Source organism: Lissotriton helveticus, chromosome 4_1 (assembly GCF_964261635.1).
Source record: "Lissotriton helveticus chromosome 4_1, aLisHel1.1, whole genome shotgun sequence".
NCBI classification, from domain to species: domain Eukaryota; kingdom Metazoa; phylum Chordata; class Amphibia; order Caudata; family Salamandridae; genus Lissotriton; species Lissotriton helveticus.
Genome location: NC_136063.1, coordinates 1828323461 through 1828344758, shown reverse-complemented (window position 1 = coordinate 1828344758; position 21298 = coordinate 1828323461). Strand labels below are relative to the sequence as shown.

Genomic DNA, 21298 nt, shown 5'->3' with positions numbered 1-21298 from the left:
ATCCATCGTTATTTTGCTCACCAAGCCACCATATGGGATTAGCACAAGGTCAAATTTGAGTTTTTAGGTTTAAGTTTAGTATATTTTGTCTTTTACTTAGCTTATTCGAGTTATATATACGTATTTAAAATTACTATGCAGATCACTTACACCAAACTAGGTAGTAGGGTGCTTTATATATAATTCAAGTTACACAGCTATAACAAAACTAATAAAATAACCATAGAAAAAGAGAGCAAGCAATAAACAGCTTGGGACAAATTGGATTGCATCTGAGGAAGAACGTTATTAAACAGAATACATGTATTCAGAGGAATAACATTATTGTCAGAAGAGGCAGAAAAGATTAATTTGCTGGTGCTTCCTGCAGGTGAGAAGAGAGGGCTCAGTTCTTGTGATGTGAGGTAAAGAGTTCCAGACCGTAGTTGCAAAACGTATGAAGGATTCTATCTGAGCAACAGATCTTCTCAAATTTGGTACCTCTGTTTGTATGGAGTTACTTTTTCTATGACATCTCGGTCCCCCAGAGAAAGGAAGTAACTTAAACAGGTTAGGAGAATTGCTACAGTGGATCGCTTTCTAATCAAGATAACAGAAATTGAGGTGATCCCAATATTTATAGTGAGCCAATGGGGATTACGTAGGATTGGGATCATGTGTTCAAATTTCCTCAAGAAGGTAATCAGTCTGGCTGGTGAAATGAGTAATATTTTTTAGCATAGCGAGGGCTGATTGGGAGGCCCCTGACAGGATAGTATTCAGGATGTTTAGTCTAGAGACAACCAGAGTATAATCTGCAAATCTCAAGTAGTTAGTAGACATAAGGTGTTTGAACTTTATTGAGGGAATGAAGGTAGACATTTGTAGATTTAAAGCTAAGGGATGTTACTCTAGGGAAACCGACAGAAGCCATCCGATACCACTTCCTGTGAATTCAGTATCAGTTTAGTGGTATTTTGAGTAGTGGCAGGTTCAGTAGTGGTAATGTTGATGAAGGCGATTTTATGAAGTGGTTTCACAATGTAGTTATCTTGAATTAAGTGATGTATACTCTTCCTTCTTTCATCTGCTTTCCCTTCAGCATGCTTTGTGTTCTGTCTCTTTAGCAAATGACTTCTCCATCATTCTCTACCATTCCTTCCCTCTCTTGCCAAACCCAAGTCTTTTATTCTTTGTTTCTCCCAGTTTGCCTGCACCCCAGTTTTTCCATTCTCCTTTTTGTTTTTCATTCTTTCAACTTCTCCTGTTTCCATCTTCACTCTCTATGCCACTGTCTCCTCCTCTCACACACCTTCTCGCCTCATACTTCCTTTTCTTCTTCTCTCTTTCTGTCCTTCTCCTTCCGTTCAATTATTATGTTTACATTAATGTGTCAACAGCAATTTTCTGCTGTTTATCATAATTTTCTATTCAAACATTAAGATGAAATGTGCTCTAAAAAGTAATGTTTGGGAGCAGATTAAATTGATTCATCCTATAGTCTCTAATCACATTGATTTTACTGGTGTGAGTGCAGTTTTGATTAACATTTTGACTTCCTGCAAAAAATAAATTTGCTCTGAATTACCAATGCAAAAAAACACATTTTTCACAGTGTGGTTGGTTCACACAATGGTTCACCTGTTGGTGCAAAACTACATTTAAAGTCATTTAATCTATGGAAGCATATCTCTGGTGGGTTAATCAACCCGTTCAATATACAAATAACACATCACCCATAACCGTATGTCTCTTAAAAGCTAAACTAGAAATATTTTTATCAGGTACGTGTATCAACAAATTAAAAAAAAAACATGACACCTCAATTATTATTTAAATGATTCTGGGAGTACTGTCAGCCCTGGCTTTAAAAGAATATGTCATAGAGCATATTGTTGTTTCTTGATATTGCAGTAGGCGACTCTCCCTTTTGGTGCCTGGCTACGCTGCCATGTCGACAGAGTTTGTGGGGTTGTTGGTGGAGATCCACTTCACTTTCAGCAATCTGAAGTGGGATTGAAATACATTTCTACTTGGTTTGTTCCGCAGCCTCCAGAGGATAGTATACTATTTCAGCGCTGACTAGAAGGCCGGAAGAATGAAAGGCGAAACATCAGGATAAATTATGCTAAACGGCTGACTAAACCCCAGAGGAAATTATAATTCCCTAGTACAGTTTTCCTCCATTAATCTTTCAAAAGGAGCATCTAAAGTTGATAGAGCTGCAGCAGCAAGTCCCAGGGACTCGCCCGATACGGGTATTGACATTGCGCAAGCGATTACAGTCAAGAAAACCATTGTGGGCATATAGGAAAGATCAGCGGGGACACATGGCAAGTGGTGGCACAGTCAACTAGATTAGCTGAAAAGGTTACATTAAATATAAAAGGCAATTCAGTGTTCCTTTTTGCAGTGTACAAGGAAACTTGCCATTACGTTGAAACTTAGAAAAATAATTTGCAGCAAGCAATTACTATGCAATTATAGGGTAATTACATGGATATTTGTGCCCTGGAAAATACTGTGTTACTAAAATCAGTTCCTCAATCAATATTGAGCAGAAAAGGATGCTGAAATCTCAGACCTTTCAACCTATGCTGATTAAATTGTCATCACAATAACAGTTTCCTAGTAAAGTCGCTTCATGTTTGTTCTCCTTGATTAATATGTAAATTCCCGGCTGATTCTGGTGAAACAATGCGTTTAAGTGCTTGCCGCCATTACCCATCTGTAGTGATCTTATACAAATTGTCCAGCGGCTTTTGAAGCATTTTCTCTGGTTTGGTTTATGTTAGCGGCCCTGTCTACTAATTTAGTCTTGTGATGTAACTGTAGAGCTTTCCTGACGAAGTGACTCCGTTAGTCCTTTGTGTTTAGCTGAAGAGGGCATACTAATTTGCATGGCGGTTAATATACGGAATAAATACATTTCAGATTCAGTCTGCCTTTTCCCAGGTCTCATAGCAGAACAAAAGTGCTATGAAGAGTTAATTGCTGAGTTGAAGGACATTTGTGTTACTTAACTCAGTCAAAGCATCTCAGTAGTTTCAATTCTAGACCAAGTGAGTAGCACAATGAGCAAGAGAGACACTTAAATAGATTATTTTTTTAGGCAAATTTGAAATTAGCGTAATAAGGTTTAAGTCTCATGCCTACTGGGAGAGAATTGCACTTTGTGTCAACCTGTGTAAATGCTGTACTCCTGCACTGAAATGTAAGGTATAATCAGGGTCTGTGGATCTATTGCATAAGAGAATGTCATAGAATGCGGAGTGTCCAACTAGAGGCCACAAATCACCAGTGCAATATACATTAAATGCATAGGAGAATCATATCTCTGCATTCAGATTATCAAATAATTGAATTGTACTCAAATATTGTTAAATGTCCACAAACATTAAGTTTGCAAATCTTTCCATGTCTTTTTTTAGGAGACGCTTAGCTATTTAGTTTCATGTTTAATGTTCTTGTCCTTGTAAGGAGTAGGGCTCTATGGCCATGGGGTTTTATTCACGCTATGGTTTACAATCTCATTTTGTCTGCAAAATACTCCCAATCTCTATACCTTTATCAAGACAGTAGTACGTACAGTTGAGTGTTTGGCAGAAAAACATTCGAAATTAATTTATACTTCTAACAAAAGTGAAATGTAAGAAATGTGGTTGGCATGACTCTGGGGTTGGTGTAAGATCTTATGTCTTCCCAGGTGAATTACATTTCTCTGCCACTTCCTTTCATCACCACTTTTCTTGGAACTGATTCTGTGCAAAGGAGTAAGGTTCAGCAACTAGGATAACGTGGCACACTCATTAAATGGCAAACTCACAGTGTGCAGAAACTAAATTTCATCTGTATCTACCATTCCCCACATGATGCAAAGATACTCTTACTTTATATATCCAGTGAATAGTTCACTTTTTCTCAATTTATTTTGTTGAAGTTTGTGTTTAGTGGAGTGTATTAAGTCTGAGACACATTCTTCATTGAAAAACCATTTTATATATAATCTTTGTTTCATGTGCGTTTTAGAGAAGTGTATGCAACCATTTTTACGGTTAGAGCAATAATCAGCAATTTTCAATAAGATCAACTGTAAAATATTTCTAAAAACTGCAACAGATAATTTTTTAGCAGTTTTGGAAATCAATTTTTGTGAAGTGTGCCTGGCAGACCGAGCCCAACGCTGGTACAATAGCCCTTTAGCCACTGTTATTTTTTTATGACACTTTCCCGGTCATACTGGCTGATACACATAGTGATTGTGTAGGTATGTTTGTGTTGTCAGCATTGAACTGACTCTCTTAAATGTTCTATAGCTTAATTCAGTATACTAACCTAACTTTTTTTTCAGTGTTTCCTATTCCATTGTTGTCTGAAAGCTGAAGGAATTCTTCTTGATCAGACAGGGTGTCTTTTGTTTTAGATGACTCCTGCTTGCACGCAGGAAACACAGTAGTCCCATTATCACACACTGTATCTGCTCATGATACACTATAATTCAGACACCTTGCAAAAGTCATCATTTATCTTCTGCTCATCCCCAGGGTTTGCAATGTGTACTAACTCTATATTTTGGCTTACCTGTAGACCTAGTATTGCTGAACTCTTTTTCGTTATAAAAAATAACTGAAAAATGAATGTATATCCATTGCAAGCATGGTTAGGTTACAAAAAACTATTTACTCGATTGAAAAACATTCTTGAATGTTCAGCCTCCATTGAAACCATGTAAACAAAGTATGAATTCAAAAGGTGTTCCTACAAATGCTGTCCCCCTCAGTGCAGAGATCCCTCCTCATGCCATTGGACCTACGCCTCCTAAGTTCTTCTTTTTGGCAAGTGAAAAATGACTATGAAATTGTGCCTTCCTTCCAATACTGTTTTATAGCTAATGGATTGAGCATTCAAGACTCACTTGGGTCTGGCACCTGTGATGAGATTTTCACGATTATCCTTGAAATTCCACTTGTTAGCTCTCATTTTTGTTTTGCAAACATATTTTATTGATTTTCATTTCAGCAATCAAAAACACATCATTACATTTACTCAACATTCTTCCCCCCACCAGTAATCAGTTATCAGTTGTTTCCATTACAAATGCACTAGACCGCTGAGTAATTTCCATGTCCAATGTTCCACCCGCATTACAATATGAAATTGCGACATATCGTTAACTTGTTAGCTCTCATTATGCATGGTCCATAATAATTCCTGTTATTCCTATGCTCCGGGAATATAGTTAGAGGGGATCCTGGTAACTGCAGGTTTGGGAAAATAATGTGAATTACGATTTTTTGGGTGAATAATATGGGAAATTTGGATTTCCTTTGTTAATTTCTGCATGTTTTCTCCAGTATACCTCCAGCAGACCTTCCCTGCTTGAAGCAGGTAAAAAACTCCACTGAAACACCAAGGAACTGTAGTGTTCCCATAAAGCTGATATTTCTCAGTGGGGCAATAACTGCTGGTACCAGCCCCATTGGAATTAACTGGCCATTTATAATAAGGGGCATAGAGTTTTTTAAACTGTGGTTGAGAATCTCCAGCCATTACTAGTAATATTTCACTTATCAAATTCAAATTGTTGGCATTGTCAAAAAGTCTGCTCTATTCACTCTCGCTATAGCACAGCATCACCATAGGCATTTGCTCTTGGAAGGACTCACATTTAAATAACTGATGCCCCATTCGTCATTCTGTATACTATTCTTACTCTGATGTGGGATTAAGCCTCACTCATTTTTTGAAAATCAGCCATGTATTAATTGTGCGCCTCTCATTTCAAGATCACTTATTACAGAAGCATACTTCTGATTAAATATGCTTCTCTCTGCAAATGTATTTGTACCCCAGAGGAAATTGAGTCCCACTGTAATATCTGTTTGGTCTCCGCCCGAAAGCCTGGTAAAGACTGTCGGTGAATGCTGATGCTTTTTTAAGGATTTTAACAATAGGTGTACAGGGGGTTAAATATGAGGAGAACTCTCTCAAACTCTACAATCCATTCACTTTCATGAACTTTCCAACTACACTGTTGCTCTGTTTGGAGGCCAGGCAATTTATAAATACAATAGCCCCAGCATCACTGCCCCTGTTGCTAGGAAACTTGTAATTATACAGAGGCATTTTCCTCCTTGTTTAGTTGGCTCCCAATTCCATTTCGCCACAGTTGGACCCATGACCAATTCTTCATAACTTACTTACGAGGCACCTATGCTGGATAATGTTGTTGAGTTTGGAGAAGTCCAAGGAGACCTGATCCAACAATTTTCTTTACCTCAGATTGATAGTATAAAGAAACTGATTTGTGTGTCCGACCGCCAACTGTTTTAACCATGCTGCAGTAAATCCACCACCTTTCTTTCTAAAGCATTTACCTAATTTTGCCGAAACTGATCCAGCGCCAATAAATGTTACTGGGGAGTTAATCCAAGCAGGTTTTATTTTCTCAAAGCCGTGCTCCATCAGAACCAAGGTTAGGCTTGCTGTCTATGGTCTGCTTCTACTTTATTGGAGTGGATCTCAACCTGGTTTTTGCAATCCGTCAATAACACTTCTGTTACCAACAAACAGTTAAATGAAGCTCGCTCCTCCAGTTCTACTGTATGTTGTGTCTCATTTAACTTAGTGTATAATAAACTGAGCCATCCTAGTTTGAGCCTCATTTCCGGTAAACCACTGGAAAGCGTCAGTCAGTCAGTCAAGATACTTTTATTCGATTTTTGGTAAAATCATAAAAAGACAAACATTTCATACACTATTAATATACAATGATACCTTTACAAAAATAGCTTCAAATACATTGGTTTTTATAAAATTGATAAAAACATTTTCAAAAGTATTTACAAAGTTCATTCAACAAAACAATTAATGAGGGCGATTGTGCAAAAAGGCAAGGTGCGGGGTAAAATGTCATTGTGGGCCTCGGGAGGTGAACAGTCATTGAATGCTAGTTGATGTATCATGGCTCAATTTGATACGTGAAGCTGCTGCCAAGTAATTTCCCATGCAAAACATGGTACGAATGTTAGTCATGGACAGAAGATAGAGAAGTGCCGGTCTGACTTGTGTGAAGCCAGCCTCCCTCAGCATTGGTAACAAATATTTATTACGGGGAACTGAAAATAATGAGCAGAACATAACAAAATGCATAGTGTCCTGGGTTGAAAAATTGTCACAGGAACAGGGGAGGGGGCTGACTCTGGTCTTGCCCAGGATTGATAATTACCCAAAGCGATTAATAGCTTTTCATTTGTACTTATGTTACCTAGCCTCTTGGCAAGGTTTGCGCTCTAGAAATACTGTACAAATACATTTAAATAAGGAAACACTTCTTTGTTTTCATTTCAGAAATTACTATTTTTCCCTGCTCCATCATTATCTTAAAATCCACTTGTGCACTTAACCATCAGTAAGATGTGTGTTTCACTTTACCAAAACGTACACAATTAAAGTAAAACAAATGCATGCATATAATCATACATATGACCTTTAAATAATGCATCATCTTGTCTGACTGCGCTGTTTTCTGCTGTATCTGATTGCCTTTCGTGGAACACAGTGCTATCTTCCTCTTGTTGGTACTATTTTTACCTCTCAAAAGATTGGCATGGAAAGACATCAAGTGAGAGTGTCCCTTAATGTTTGCCAAGTTTGTTTTCCATTCGTGAGCTCTAGCTTTACATCGGCCCAAATAGGTATTTTTTTGTTAATATCAATCCAAATGATTTTAATATAAATTCAAATTACGTGTGCATTTCAATATGCATGTGCCCAGGTATGTAAATGTACAACCCATGAAATTGTTTCATACGCATGTGAAGATATAGTTCTAACACTGTATGATTTATTAAAATGTGACTAAATCTCATTCACCCACCCACCTGGCAAGAAAGCCATCAGATATGTTTCTATTTGATTAAATGTGCTGTAATACAGATTGACAGGTGCATTGTTGTTACTTGCTTCATATATGGCACACAAATGGGCCATTAGTATACCATTGCTGTGCATTAACTTGTCCATGGTTCTAAACAGTTCCATTGCCCATCAGACTGTGAATAGGGTTGTGGAGATTTGATGTCAGTGGGGTAAGGAAATGCGGCTGTCTCAGACTAAGCACCAGTAAACGGTCTGGTATGGCATATATTGTCATTGTTGGGTGAGCGAGAAGTTCTTTACCCATGGGATTCTGACCAATCACACTAAATGACACATCTCATCTCCTCCTGATCACCAGATGTTGAAAGAAAAGTAGATATCTTACGAAACACGTGCTTCAAAAATAGAGTGCAAACGTATTTTTGTTTCTGTATTTCCTATAAGGAATTAGACCTATCATTGTAAATTATAGTTTGAGGCATTTCTCTCAGAATTTGCAAAACCTTACTGGACATTAGGATAGGAGCCCATTTCTGTTGGCTGTTCACTCACTAAATTGTTGTCCTTCACAAGATGTACAGACAGATTTACTATTCAAGCTACAGCTTTCTGACCACGACGTTCGCCCATGTTGGGGAAATCTTGCCAGGTATCCTCCTAGTGATTGAAAATCATGCTACGGGTCGCCAAATCTTGCTCGTGCTCGTCAACTTACTGTTGGCGAGTTGCATGCTAGAAAAAACTCAGTGGTTGGCAAAATTTGTCTGGAATATCTTGTAACATGCGTAACATAAAATAGACAAAACTCCGCCGGCAAGCAGAATTTATCGTCCACCCCTAAGCAAGACTCGGTTCCACCTTTCAGTGGTATTTCACCAGCCTAAGGTCAGGGTCGTGAAGGAGCTCCCAGAGAGCATAGCTATCTTGGAGGCCAACAGGCTTTGTCCTCCCACCCAAGGAAATGGCTTTAAATGTACTTTATAAATTGTGATACATTTTCCATCACCTAGCAATTTTTTCTTATACAAATAAAACAGAATTACAAGAACGTATTGCATTAAACAATTAATGATCAATGTGGATTGGTTAATCATGGCTATTTCTTCCTGGGTTAAAGAGTAGCTATGATTCTGGCAGACAGTAACTTTTCATTGCTATGAGGGAATTGTTCATTAAACATTCTAAACGTAGTGAAATTCCTGTATTTTGCATTACACAAATTCCATGAACGTTTACCTGGTGGGCTACAGGTTGAAGCACAATACATATTGTGGGAACAGTGAATTTTTTGGCTGAGAGATATTTTCTCTCCAAACCAGTCTGCTGCCTGTATCTTATACTTCTTGAAGGTATGCCTTTGTGTCCAATTATCACATAAGATACTATCCAAAGAAATGTCACAAAAACACAGAATTTCACATAATGTTCCTGAAAGTTAGACATATTTCAGAAAAAAACATCTTTTTGTCCACCCTGGTAGAAAGAGATAGTGCTTTCAGGCCATATTATATAGGCGAACATAACCTGTGCCCTTTTCAGTGGATGATGGTCAATAAGGCAATAATGTATTGTATTATAACATTTATATAATGCCTCAAACCCCTGGCGAGATCTGTAGAAGTGCATTCAACTAACATCTCTTCTTGGGGTACATTTATCCCCCCAGTATCGCCTCTATACAGTCCTTTAGCATCGCTGCCATTGTAAAAAGAAACCAAGGAACGGCTGCAAATATCTTGACAACTGAAATATGAAGGCGCAGTGCGAAATCTTATTTGCGTGTGTATACACTAGGTTTATGCTAAACAACAGAAATCTGGCAAATTGCATGATGAATGGAAAGTGGATTGGCTTATCTCGGCCTAAGATAGCTAGATGGTGTCATCATTTAAAGAGCGAGTTCCGGCGCATTGATGGAGAGTTTTGCCGCCGCGAAGCTGATAGGCTGGAGGGATAGGTTACATTTCTTTGTAAGTTGGAAGCCGTTTCTACAAGCAGCGCGCCCGGGCCCCATTCATTGCTGGTGCCTGGTTATTTAATACAATGCCTCGCAGCATCGTGTCAGACAGGTGCTCCATTATTCAGCAGCGCGGGCTGCATTACCACCGCTGGAACACTGGAATATTTCCACATATATTGCAAAGCGGTACTTTTATTTATTATTTGACCCATGAAAAGGTTGATTTTAATATTCTGCGCCGTATAAATCTGTTCCTTCCGAAAGAGTGGGGCAAGAAATATGCTCCGTCCACGCGCTCCGTAACAGAAGCGCAGAAGCGCATAAAAAGCCATCTGCAGTTTCATAAAAAAATGACACGTTTACTTTCAAAACAGTTTACCTAGAGCATGAACATGTTTATTTCTTCATGTTACCTTTGGCTAGAGTTATCCTCAATGATATTTGTACTGTATTGCTTGCTAACAAAAATTAGATAAAACCATCAAAAGTGCATTAAATGTTGCCATTGTCTGTGTGGATAGTCTGTACTTTAGTTTGTTTCAGCTATTTTATTATTGCTGTCCCAAACTAAATCATTTGAATATTGTAGTGTCATAAAATAACTCCTTTCCCAGTCTGACACCAAATTACATATTGGGCGCACTTTCCTAATCTGTGCCACATCACACTCTCCATTGGGGCAGTGCTTAATTTGAGCCGGTGGTTTCCAGTGCAGTTAATTGCCAGCACCGGCACTTATGACAGTCTGCACATGGTGGCACTGTCAGTCGAATTTAGAGGTAAGGACAACACATGGTTATTAATCCAATAGGCAATAAAAAATGAGTAATAGCCACCACCAAGGAAGTTTTTGTAGCTTTGGCGTCCTGGAATCATCACACTATTAAGTGTGATGATTAGTAGTGTGTTGGTGCTGTCATTGGCAAATGGTGGCGCAAGCTGCAGTGGCCTCCTGACGAGTGCACTGACATTCATGTTTTTTACAAATTTAGCACTGGTGTGCCCGGCACAGACCAGGACAGTGCCCCGGATTGCGAATAAAGAAACTTGCTCTTTCTGTGCAGGTGCACTTGCCCCTTTCTGGAGCAGAACAGCATTAAAAGACAGACCTGTACATGCAAACACTAGCCTGTATTTAACCCCTTCGCCGCAGAGGTAATTCCCCCACCGTGCAGGGTGGGTCCGCGGCGCCGCGGTGCTCGTGACGAGCTCAGCTCGTCATGAGTCACAGTGGAGCTGTGCTCATGACGAGCTGGGCTCGTCACAACTCCGCCCACTGATTAATTCTCCCGCACAGGCGCGGAATCAATCGGTCGTGGGCGGGCCACGGCCGTTATTATGAGCCCAGCTCGTCATGAGCACAGCTCCACTGTGACTCATGACGAGCTGGGCTCGTCATGAGCATGGAAGGAGTTAAATGCAGAGAGTTTATCAGTTCTTAAAGGAAGGGTTGGTGTCCCTCTGTTAGTGGGTTCAGTGAGTGACTATATACTCAGGCGATGAGTGCCTGGGAGGGACTCTGGGACCCCTTACCTTCCACCAAGGGGTGCTTTAACCGCCTGCGTGCGGCGGCTTTTCCCGCGGTATGCGGCATTTTCAAAATTACCGCGTTACATGACGAGCTCAGCTCGTCATCGGCCCACGGCAGGTAACGCTGATGATGAGCTGAGCTCGTCATCAGCATGCAAGGGGTTAAGGAGGGCACGCACAGTGTGAAACCTCAATATGTGGTGAATGACCAGGGTGCTTCCCAAAAGCTTTTTGGCCTTGTGCTTGTGCCTACAATACACAGTAGCCGCAGGGGCAAAGGCTTTCCTTCATTTGCCTGAGGCTGCACCGCCATGTAAATAAGGGAACACCCCCAGAGATCAAGGTATTGTGCATTTTGTACTAGTGTGATCCATATTACAGAAGAAATGGTACATGAGTCTGTGGCCAATTCGGTAATACCAAAGTGCATCAGCGTTATATAAAGCGAATGCTAACATGTGTTGTGCTCCCGCAGGACACTTTGTGTAATAGAACTCCTGGGAGATGTGATCTAAGGGAAAGCTATTGATTTGTACTGTAAGGACCTACCCTTGGCATCTGACCAAAAACCATGTGTTTCTGGGCAAATCAGGTTATTTCCTTGTGCCTCCCTCCGAATATGTGTAATACTGTAAATATTGGTAATGTTAAAAGATATTTAATTTGGACTAGCTGTCTCAATAACATGTACTCATCGGATTCCCGTCACATGCTAGTTCCCGTAACATGCTTTCAGTCTACCCTAAATACAAAATCCAGTTTTGGGTACAGTGCCTTATGCTCGAGATACTCCTGCTGCAGTGAAAATGTTCTGCGAAGGTCTCCATGGCTTCTTGGGTTTATGTTTGACCCATCGCAAATGCTTAAAATAAGAAACAAAAGGATCAATAAAAGCTCTACAAAGTCCCTATATAGTTAGATTTTCTTTCGAGAAAGATGATTAGTTAAAACTTGAGCGGTCCCTGCTCTCTCCACTAACTAAAATGGCGGGGGCCATAAAGAAGAGCTATAAATCGCCGCCACTGCCCACCAGATGACCATGAGGCTACATACCAAAGGGGCAGGGGTCACCAAAAAAGAGATAAGACGCTCTCCTCTCCTCCTTGCAACACAGGAGCTGTACTCTCTCCTCCCCACCAACAAACATAGATGAGGGACTTACCCGACCGGCCCCAGAGAAGAAAGGGAAACAAAACTCTCTAAAGATCATCCACAACAGACAAAGGACTACTACAAAGGACGCTTGTTTCTGTATAGGCTACTCGGGCGGCCATCTTTGACTAGTCCCCCATTGAGGCGGCCTGCTTAGTCTAGTGGCCTCTTTAGTCTACTCTCAATTAGCGAATGTCTTCCTTTCATTTGAGTATTACACTGCTACTTGTATTTAATGCATCGACCCTTACCTCCTATATTTTTGGCCGCTCTCTAGTCGCTATTTTTGACTCATTTGGCTCTGTGTTTGCACCTGTATTTTGTATTTAGATCCAGTATTTCACTAGTATTATAGTCCTACTTGTATACTGTACATTCTTATAAGACTGCTATTGCACCGATTGCTACCTCATATTTTTGTAGATTTTTTGCTTAGGCTAGTGGCCTTTTAGCCGATTCTCATTAGCGAATGTCTGCCTTCTACTGCAGTATTACACTTCTACTTGTATTTCACTAGTATTATAGTCCTACTTGTATACTGTACATTCTTATAAGACTGCTATTGCACCGATTGCTACCTCATATTTTTGTAGATTTCTGCTTAGGCTAGCGGCCTTTTAGCCGATTCTCATTAGCGAATGTCTGCCTTTTACTGCAGTATTACACTTCTACTTGTATTTAATGCATCGATGGTTATTGCATATATTTCTGACCGTTCTCTAGTCACATTTTTGAATCACATAGACCTGTGTTTGCACCTGTATTTTGTACCAGTATTTCATTGGTATTATACTCCTACTTGTATACTGGACATTTCTATAAGCTGCACCCATTTCACTTTCATATTTTGATATATGTTTCTCTCTTTCTTGGAAGCTGCACCCATTTCACTCTTATCACTGGACTGCACCAATTGCTACCTCCTATATTTGGATTGTCGGCTGCTCAATATTGGCACTTTTGTTCCCAGTTAATTTACTGCTTGCATCTGTTTTATTGCACACGGGTACCACCCTTGTTCCTCTTCCCATTTTCACCCAAACCGCCATCCCAACATGGATCTCATTGGCAAGCACACATATAAAGTCAACTATCCACCCTTACTCACCAAGAAAGCCGCTAAACGCTTCAAACACAACTGCTTGAGGTCCCACCCGGAAACTCCCTTTGCCGACTCCTACTTCTCACCAGTTAACGGATCCCTGAACACCAATATCATCTTCCACATCACACGCAGAGCGCAGTGGAGAAAAGCGTTCCTCTCCTTACTCACCGTCTCCTCCTCCAGGAAATCAGCTTATGGCCTTACACTAACCATCATACCATCCCAACTCCTCCAAGGCAGGGCCACCATTACTATTTACAACAACGGGATTGTACTAATGCAATCCAGTGACAGGAACCTGGAACTACTAGACAACCTGTTCCCCGCCTTCAAAGAGCACCTCCCCAATGCTCGGACCGCCACTCTTAGCACCAGTCCCACCACCCTTCACCACACAACACCCACACACAACACCTCTAACATAGTTCAGCTCCAGAACGACACGCACCGCACATTTACCCCCAGCACCCCAGTCAATATCCCTCCGGCTGTAGCTACCACACACTCCGTAATCACAGACACAGATCTCTCCCCACAATACATCGACACACCCACCCTCCCTACCTCCCCTCGGACCACCACACACACTACTCTTACTACACCCACTCCTACCACCCCTGACATCACAGCTCCCACACACAACAAGCATAACTTAGTCCAGCAACAGCCCGACGCTCACAACGACAAATCCCACCCTCTATCCCCACACCCCTTATCCCCCCCCATTCTCAGCCCCCGCTACCACCCTCTAACCAAACATGCAGAACACGGCACCGTCTTAAATTCAACACCTTCTCCCTACAACAGGACCAACTCGAACCACATCTCCCCCCATTCTCAGCCCCCATTACCCCACGTGCACCCCCGCCACCATTAATATGCAATTATCCCCCACCCGGCTCTCTCCGCCTACCTCCAAGGTCCTCACCTATACTGCAAACGTCCTCCCTGCTCCAACAACACCACTCCCTACCTCAATGACACCCCCCCTCCCAAAATATCTCACCTCGGGGCCCACTCCACGGAGCCTAGCACGGACACCAGCCCTCCCCCCGACCCGCATGTCAACTCCCAGACTATGAACTCACCCCTGACGCACCCACCCCCCACCACCAGCACCTATCCCACGTTGGGCCTGATTATGGCCACCCTCACCCAGATCAAAGAAGACATTCACATCATCAAAGAACTACTCGCCACACACCCCAAACACCCATCACCCACTACCTCCTCCCCTACCAACAGGTCTCCCTTCCCTCCGGACGATTCCCACACTCATCACTCCACACACCGCTCTTCAATTCCTACTCGCAATCGCAGCAACCGCCCCAACAGGTCCCCCACCCTTCCTGCTGATTCTCTCACTCTACGCTCACCTCACTGGACCTCAATCCCTGTTCGCAATCGCAACAACCGCCCCTATCGCCCACGCAACCCTCTTACGGAACTCGAAACCCACACCCTCCTCAGCTCCTATGACCCAGCTCCCCTACACCACTCATCCGCCACACACCTCACCATTCCCACGATACACTCCAATCCCCTCAGACCCCCTACACTAAGGAACAGAAGCTCCATACCTAATAACCTTAGAAAAGTCCCCCTCTCTCTAGTACCCTCTACCTCCCTCGACACACCACGTCTCAAATGCACTCTCCTCAACTGCAGATCGGCCTCTAGACACTCCTCCGCCATCGCTGATCTCATCATATCATTGGACCTTGACCTAATCATCATGACTGAAACATGGCTAACTGAATCCTCTACACCTATAATGGACATCCTGGTTCCGCCAAACTATCACATCATTAGACTTGACAGGCCCGGCAAAATAGGTGGTGGAATCGCATGTATACACAGGAGCAACCTCTCTGTTCTGCAAGTCAACTCCTCCTCCCTACCCTCCCCAACTTCATGTGAATACATATGCCTCGATATTATCAGTGAGGGCAAACCGATATGCTCGCTTCACGGCATTTACCATCCACCCGGGGACAACGCTATCTTCTCCCAACAAATCATGGATATGATCTCAACTAACACAGGACGGCAGCTCACCCAAATATACCTCGGAGACTTCAACCTCCGCTGGAACGATCACAATAACGCGGTGGTAAAGAATCTTAAAAATTTCCTCAAGGCCCTTGACCTAACCCAAATATGCAACAGCCCGACCCACGAGAAAGGCTCTATCCTCGACCTTATCATCTCCAAAGAAGACTCTATCCAACTCGAATCGATCCAACCCTGCGACTGGTCAGATCATCATATTGTCACATTCTACATCAATGAAAAAGTCAAAGTTAACCCGGCTCAAACCACCAAGCCCAAAATTTGGAAAAGAGACCTGAGAAAACTCAAACCAAACTCTCTACCCCCTAACAGCTGCAATCTCCTAGCTCCCCCTGCCGGCATCTCGGACGTGCAATGCTTGACTGATCACTATCTCAACGCAATGACCACAATAATTGATGAGGCGGCACCTTTGCAACTAAAAAGGGTATCTTCCAAAATCTCCAACCCATGGTACGACGGGAGTCTCAACGAGGACCGACGAGCCATGCGAATGGCAGAGCGCACCTGGAGCTCAGCTCCCTCTGCACTGCATCTAAAAACACTGAAGAAAAAGAGAAACGCCTACTTCAGGAAAATTAAACGCTCAAAAACGGTTTTCTTCAGCCACCAGCTCGACCAAGCAAGGAACAGGCCGAGGAAACTGTTTGATCTAATCAGAACTCAATGCAAGGAACAACGCCAGCCACACAGCAATATGCACGAGGCTCCCTCCTGTGAAGACTTCTCCACTTTCTTTATCCAAAAAACTGACAACATAAAGAGTGATCTCATCATTGATGCAAGCCTCTACTCCAACCCTCATTGCATAGCATCCACTGAACGGAAAAACAATGCCACATGGTCATCCTTTGTCACCTACTCTGAAGAAGAAATAGGGAAACTGCTCAGCACCATTAAACCATCCAATCACCTCACGGACCCCCTCCCTGCTAACGTTGTAAAGGACTTTATCCCTCTGCTCCTACCACTCTGGACTAAAATTATCAACAGCTCACTTCAACAAGGAACCATCCCTGACTCCCTCAAAGTAGGACAAGTCACGCCTTTACTAAAGAAACCAACAGCCGACCCCTCTGACTTAAACAACTACCGTCCCATTACCAATATCCCCACTCTCGCCAAATTGTTGGAAAAATGCGCACAACTACAATTGACTAAACACATTGACCAGTTTGGCCTCCTCAATCCTCATCAATCAGGCTTCCGAGCGGGGCACAGCACTGAAACGGCTATGACACACATAATTGACGACGCCCTTCAAATGCTAGATCAAAATGATACCTGTCTCCTCATCCTTCTTGATCTCTCTTCAGCTTTTGACACCGTTAAGCATGAGAATTTACTCGAACTACTAAACACAAGAATGGGTCTATCTGGGACAGTCCTCAAATGGTTCACTTCCTTTCTACACAACAGGTCGCAGAAATTCAAGAGTAACAACCTGATGTCCTCGCCTATACCTGTTTCGTTAGGCGTCCCACAAGGTTCCTCCCTATCCCCAACTTTGTTCAACCTAGTCATGGAACCCCTCACCACCTTGTTACAAGAGACCAATATACACTTTCACATGTACGCTGATGATACCCAACTATATCTCAAATTACAATCCCCCAAAGACATTTTGCTCCTGAACTCAACGATCAGAAGCACCCAATCCTGGCTTGCCGATAATCATCTCAAACTCAATGCTCTGAAAACAGAGTTCCTTCTTATCTCACCTCCCGCCAAGAACTCTACCACACAACTCTGGCTTAAAGACCTAACTGCACTCAAAATCCTTAGGCATTACACTTGACACCAATCTCAACATGCAGCAACATATCAGCAAGGCAACTAAGGGAGCGAACTACCAAATCAATACCCTGAGGAAACTTAAACCCTTCCTCCCTGCCAATGACTTCCGAACTGCAGTACAAGCACTAGTCATCCCTCGAATAGAATATGGCAGCATCGGCCTCTGCGGACTCCCCCTAACTACTACTGCACCACTAAGAGCTTCTCTAAATGCTGCAGCGAGACTCATCACTGGTTCAAAAAAACACTCACATATCTCCCCTGACTTTAAAAACCTGAACTGGCTGCCTTTCGAAGCCAGAATACATCTGAAAATCGCCTGCATGACGCACAAAGCTGTCCACATGAGCTCACCAAGCTATCTCACTCAGAAGCTGACAATCTCTGGAGGCTCTAGAAACACCAGAGGCACAAACAATCTTCTGCTGAAGCCTCGAAGGTTCCGGAAGGAAAAAACTTATAAACGCTCCTTCTCAGGAATGGCACCCAGGATCTGGAACTCACTCCCCCCTGAAACGAGGCTTATCTCCTCCATTACACTGTTTAAGAAAGAAGTAAAAGCTATCCTCATGGCTAAATACACCTGAAGTGCTATTCTGAACTTTGTTAAGTCTCCGCACTGTTCTGTACTCCTTGCTCGACCCCTTGGCTTAATTGTTTTATATGTATTAATGATATATGTGATTTATGTGATTTTCTTGGCTACCACATGTGGGTACTACTAGCATTTTTACTTACCTGTTTGACTATGTTCCCTCATGCTCCCCTTTTCTATGTGAAGCGCTCTGATATCTGTAAAGATCTTGTTCGCGCTATACAAAACTTTCAAAATAAAATAAATAAATAAAATCTGCACAGTCCATCCACAGTATCTACAATCAGCAGGGAGCACAAAGCCCCAGTTTTGATCTTAGTGGGAGGAGAATACTTGGTATTCTCTCCAAAGTATGAGTGCACTACTTGAAGGGGACAGATGAAGGGGACAGCTGAAGGTGGCCTATGCACAGCTGCTGCTGGTGGTGGTGTCCCACTTCTTACTGTGGCCTGCTTTTTTACCACCAACCTCAGAAATTCTGGCTTTGATGAATGGCTCAGAATTAGAGGCTGGCGGTAGCTCAAAACTCGTTAGCTCCTTTGTCAACCCCTGAGAAATGTACGATGCTAACTGCCTCCAGGTGGAATCATCCTTGCAGAAGAGCTGCAACCAGGTAGATATCACAGCAGCACAATTCGCCCCAGAGAGACGCATATCTGTGGTGAAACCATTGACACTGCTGCAGTATGGAGTACATAGAGGGAGTAGCAGGCACAGAGACACCCCTAGTCTGAATGTGCTGAGAGGTGATCTCAGGGCTTTAAGTGGGCCAGGATGTACTTGGTTTCAGACGTACCAGTGATTAAAAACTGACTCTGAAGCAGGTCCCTATCTGGCTCTAATTTCATGTCCTTAACTTTACAGGTAAAAACACCGGCTAAATTTTCAGAAGTGACTGCCCCACCCTTAATGCCTTAACCGCGGCGGTTTTTCCGCCGCGGTGCGGGAGTTCTGAAGAGTGGGCGGGGCTGCGTCGGCTGTTGGCCGACGGCAGGCCTAGGGAGGTAGTGCTGCTGTCGGCCAACGGCTGACGGCAGCATGCAAGGGGTTAAGATAATCAATTATTCCTGTTTACATTCTGCAAGTTTTACTTCATCCTGTTTTTCCTGCTATTATTTGTTTTTTTCCAGATGCCATGTTTCTGCAGTCATTTATTTCAAGTAACATGACTCTTGCGTAGTGCATACTGTGAACTGAGTCATGTTTATGTTGAGGTTGTGGTGGGTGTTTATGGTGGTGCATGGTGGGGCTCTGGAGCTGAGGCTGAGGCTGGGTGAGTTTTTCTCAGTGCCTGCCAGTGGAGCATGAAGGTGCTCAGACTACATACCACATCCAATCATTTCCCCTTTGCTGAGTGCACAGAGTGATGGTCACCTATGCTCTAATAGTAATTGTGGGAAAGTATGTAAAGGAGGTTCATAGCTACTGATAAATGCAGAGCACCATGGGAAAAGAAGAGACAGAGCTTACAGGTGAGTGGGTGAGTTGTGTGTGTTGGGAGTAGTGAAGTGGAGGAGATGAAAGAGAGAACATGCAGAAGGAGAGAGCAAAAAGACGTGCTGGCGAGGAAAGAGATGAGGTGTGAGATATGCAGATAGGGGATTCAGAATTACATCGGGAGAAAAAGGGTGTAAGTGTCTAAAGAGGCAGAGACAGCAAAGGAAAGCAGTATGAGGTGGCACATTGCAGTGAATGAGACACTCCAGAGCCCACTAGGCCTTCCACAGACCTTAGTAATATCATATTCACTGCCTCATATTCTCAAAATCGAGCATTTTGAATTACAATCAGTCACACCAAAATGCTTTCTACTCATTTATTTGATACTACTAACAAGAATATGGAAACCCATTAGGCCTGGTTTGTTTACAGCATGTGTATGTTCTTGAATAATACCTTGATGCAATAACCAAAAATTTAGAGGCAGCCAAATAAGGTTTAGGTGGCACGCTGCGCGATACACAGGATTTTAGTTTACCTGGTTTAAGCCACGCCCACAATTACATAGGCCAGATATCTTGAAGGATTCCTAGTTGTGCATCTGCAGGTGGGGGGGGGGGCATTTTAGAGACCCCCACCTTATACATCCCACTTAAAGCACTTAATGTTCTGCTGCCCTCTCTGAGCCCCTACAACCCTCTAAACCCGAATTCTGAGCAGCTCACAGCAGAACCAAATAGGGTGGTGAGGAGGGGGGCCTAAAACCAGCAAGGACTGATGGTAGGCTCATGACTGGGTGCCAGCTCAGAAAACGGCTGGCGTGGGTGTGAGGTGTATGTGTCAAGAATATAAACGTGTTTTGCATTCAGAAATACACGAGGAAAGAGTTCAAATTGAATATGTAATAATTGACCAGGATTCATATTACCAGCCAAATCATAGGTGCACTAAAATCTCACATTGCTACCACGGTGGCATCACTAGGCAAACAATTTGTCCTACTTGTAAGTTAGCTTCGAAACATGTTGAATAACCAGAGGTAGCATTGATACCGCCAGCTATTTCTGCATCTCCCCTCAACACTTAATTGCTGACGTAGACATTTTTGTTTAAAGATTATTGGCAGACGCACAGTGTTATCATCAATCTCCTGCTATTTTCTGGGAAAGTTGAAATGAGGCAGTGAGCACTCGGGCTGTAGGACATACTCATCTCTCTGCATGTTTCGAAGGGGGGAAACGTTTGCCCTTTGCGCTTTACTCTCAGGTTACATCATTTACGACCCGTGCAAAACATGTCGTCTGATGTCAGCAACCCACAGGCGTTATTTCCCGCTTCTGCGCATGCTTTATTGGGGGGGGGGGGGGGGGGGGGGGGGGGGGAGGGTCACGCTAATGCTGCGCTGATGCCGTTTTTGATGATGTATACGTTATTAAAAAAGTGTGCTTCGATTTAGACTTAGAAAATACTTTGAATATAAGAGATAATTGTTCTAGGAAAGAGTGACTTTAATGTTCTGCCTTGCTCCCCACAGCTCCCGGCCGGGAAGGCCTCCGAAACGATCCCTGGGAGTGGCGATGCAAGAAAACGCGCGGCTCCTGCCCCACGGAGTTCCCGGCCTCTTATCACCCGGGCTTATCTCCCCGACAGGTAATAACATCAGCCGCGTCTCTTCATAGCGAACAGTGGTGGAAATAAACCAATATTGATCGAGGCGCCCTGTCCTTCAGGCCTTTTCATGCGTCACCAGAGGTTATTCCATTGACTTTCTTTGAGTTATTCAGGA

At 42.9% G+C, this 21298-nt stretch overlaps 1 protein-coding gene across 6 annotated transcripts in view; it reads left to right on the top strand.

Annotated features, from left to right (window-relative positions):
- DACH2 (dachshund family transcription factor 2) overlaps positions 1-21298 on the top strand; it is an 865718-nt gene that overhangs the window by 330588 nt on the left and 513832 nt on the right. For all 6 annotated transcript variants that reach the window (XM_078688462.1, XM_078688463.1, XM_078688464.1 and 3 more), the window contains exon 2: positions 21047-21162. In XM_078688462.1, the coding sequence (XP_078544588.1) occupies positions 21047-21162 (116 nt within the window). The remainder of the gene's footprint in view (positions 1-21046; positions 21163-21298) is intronic.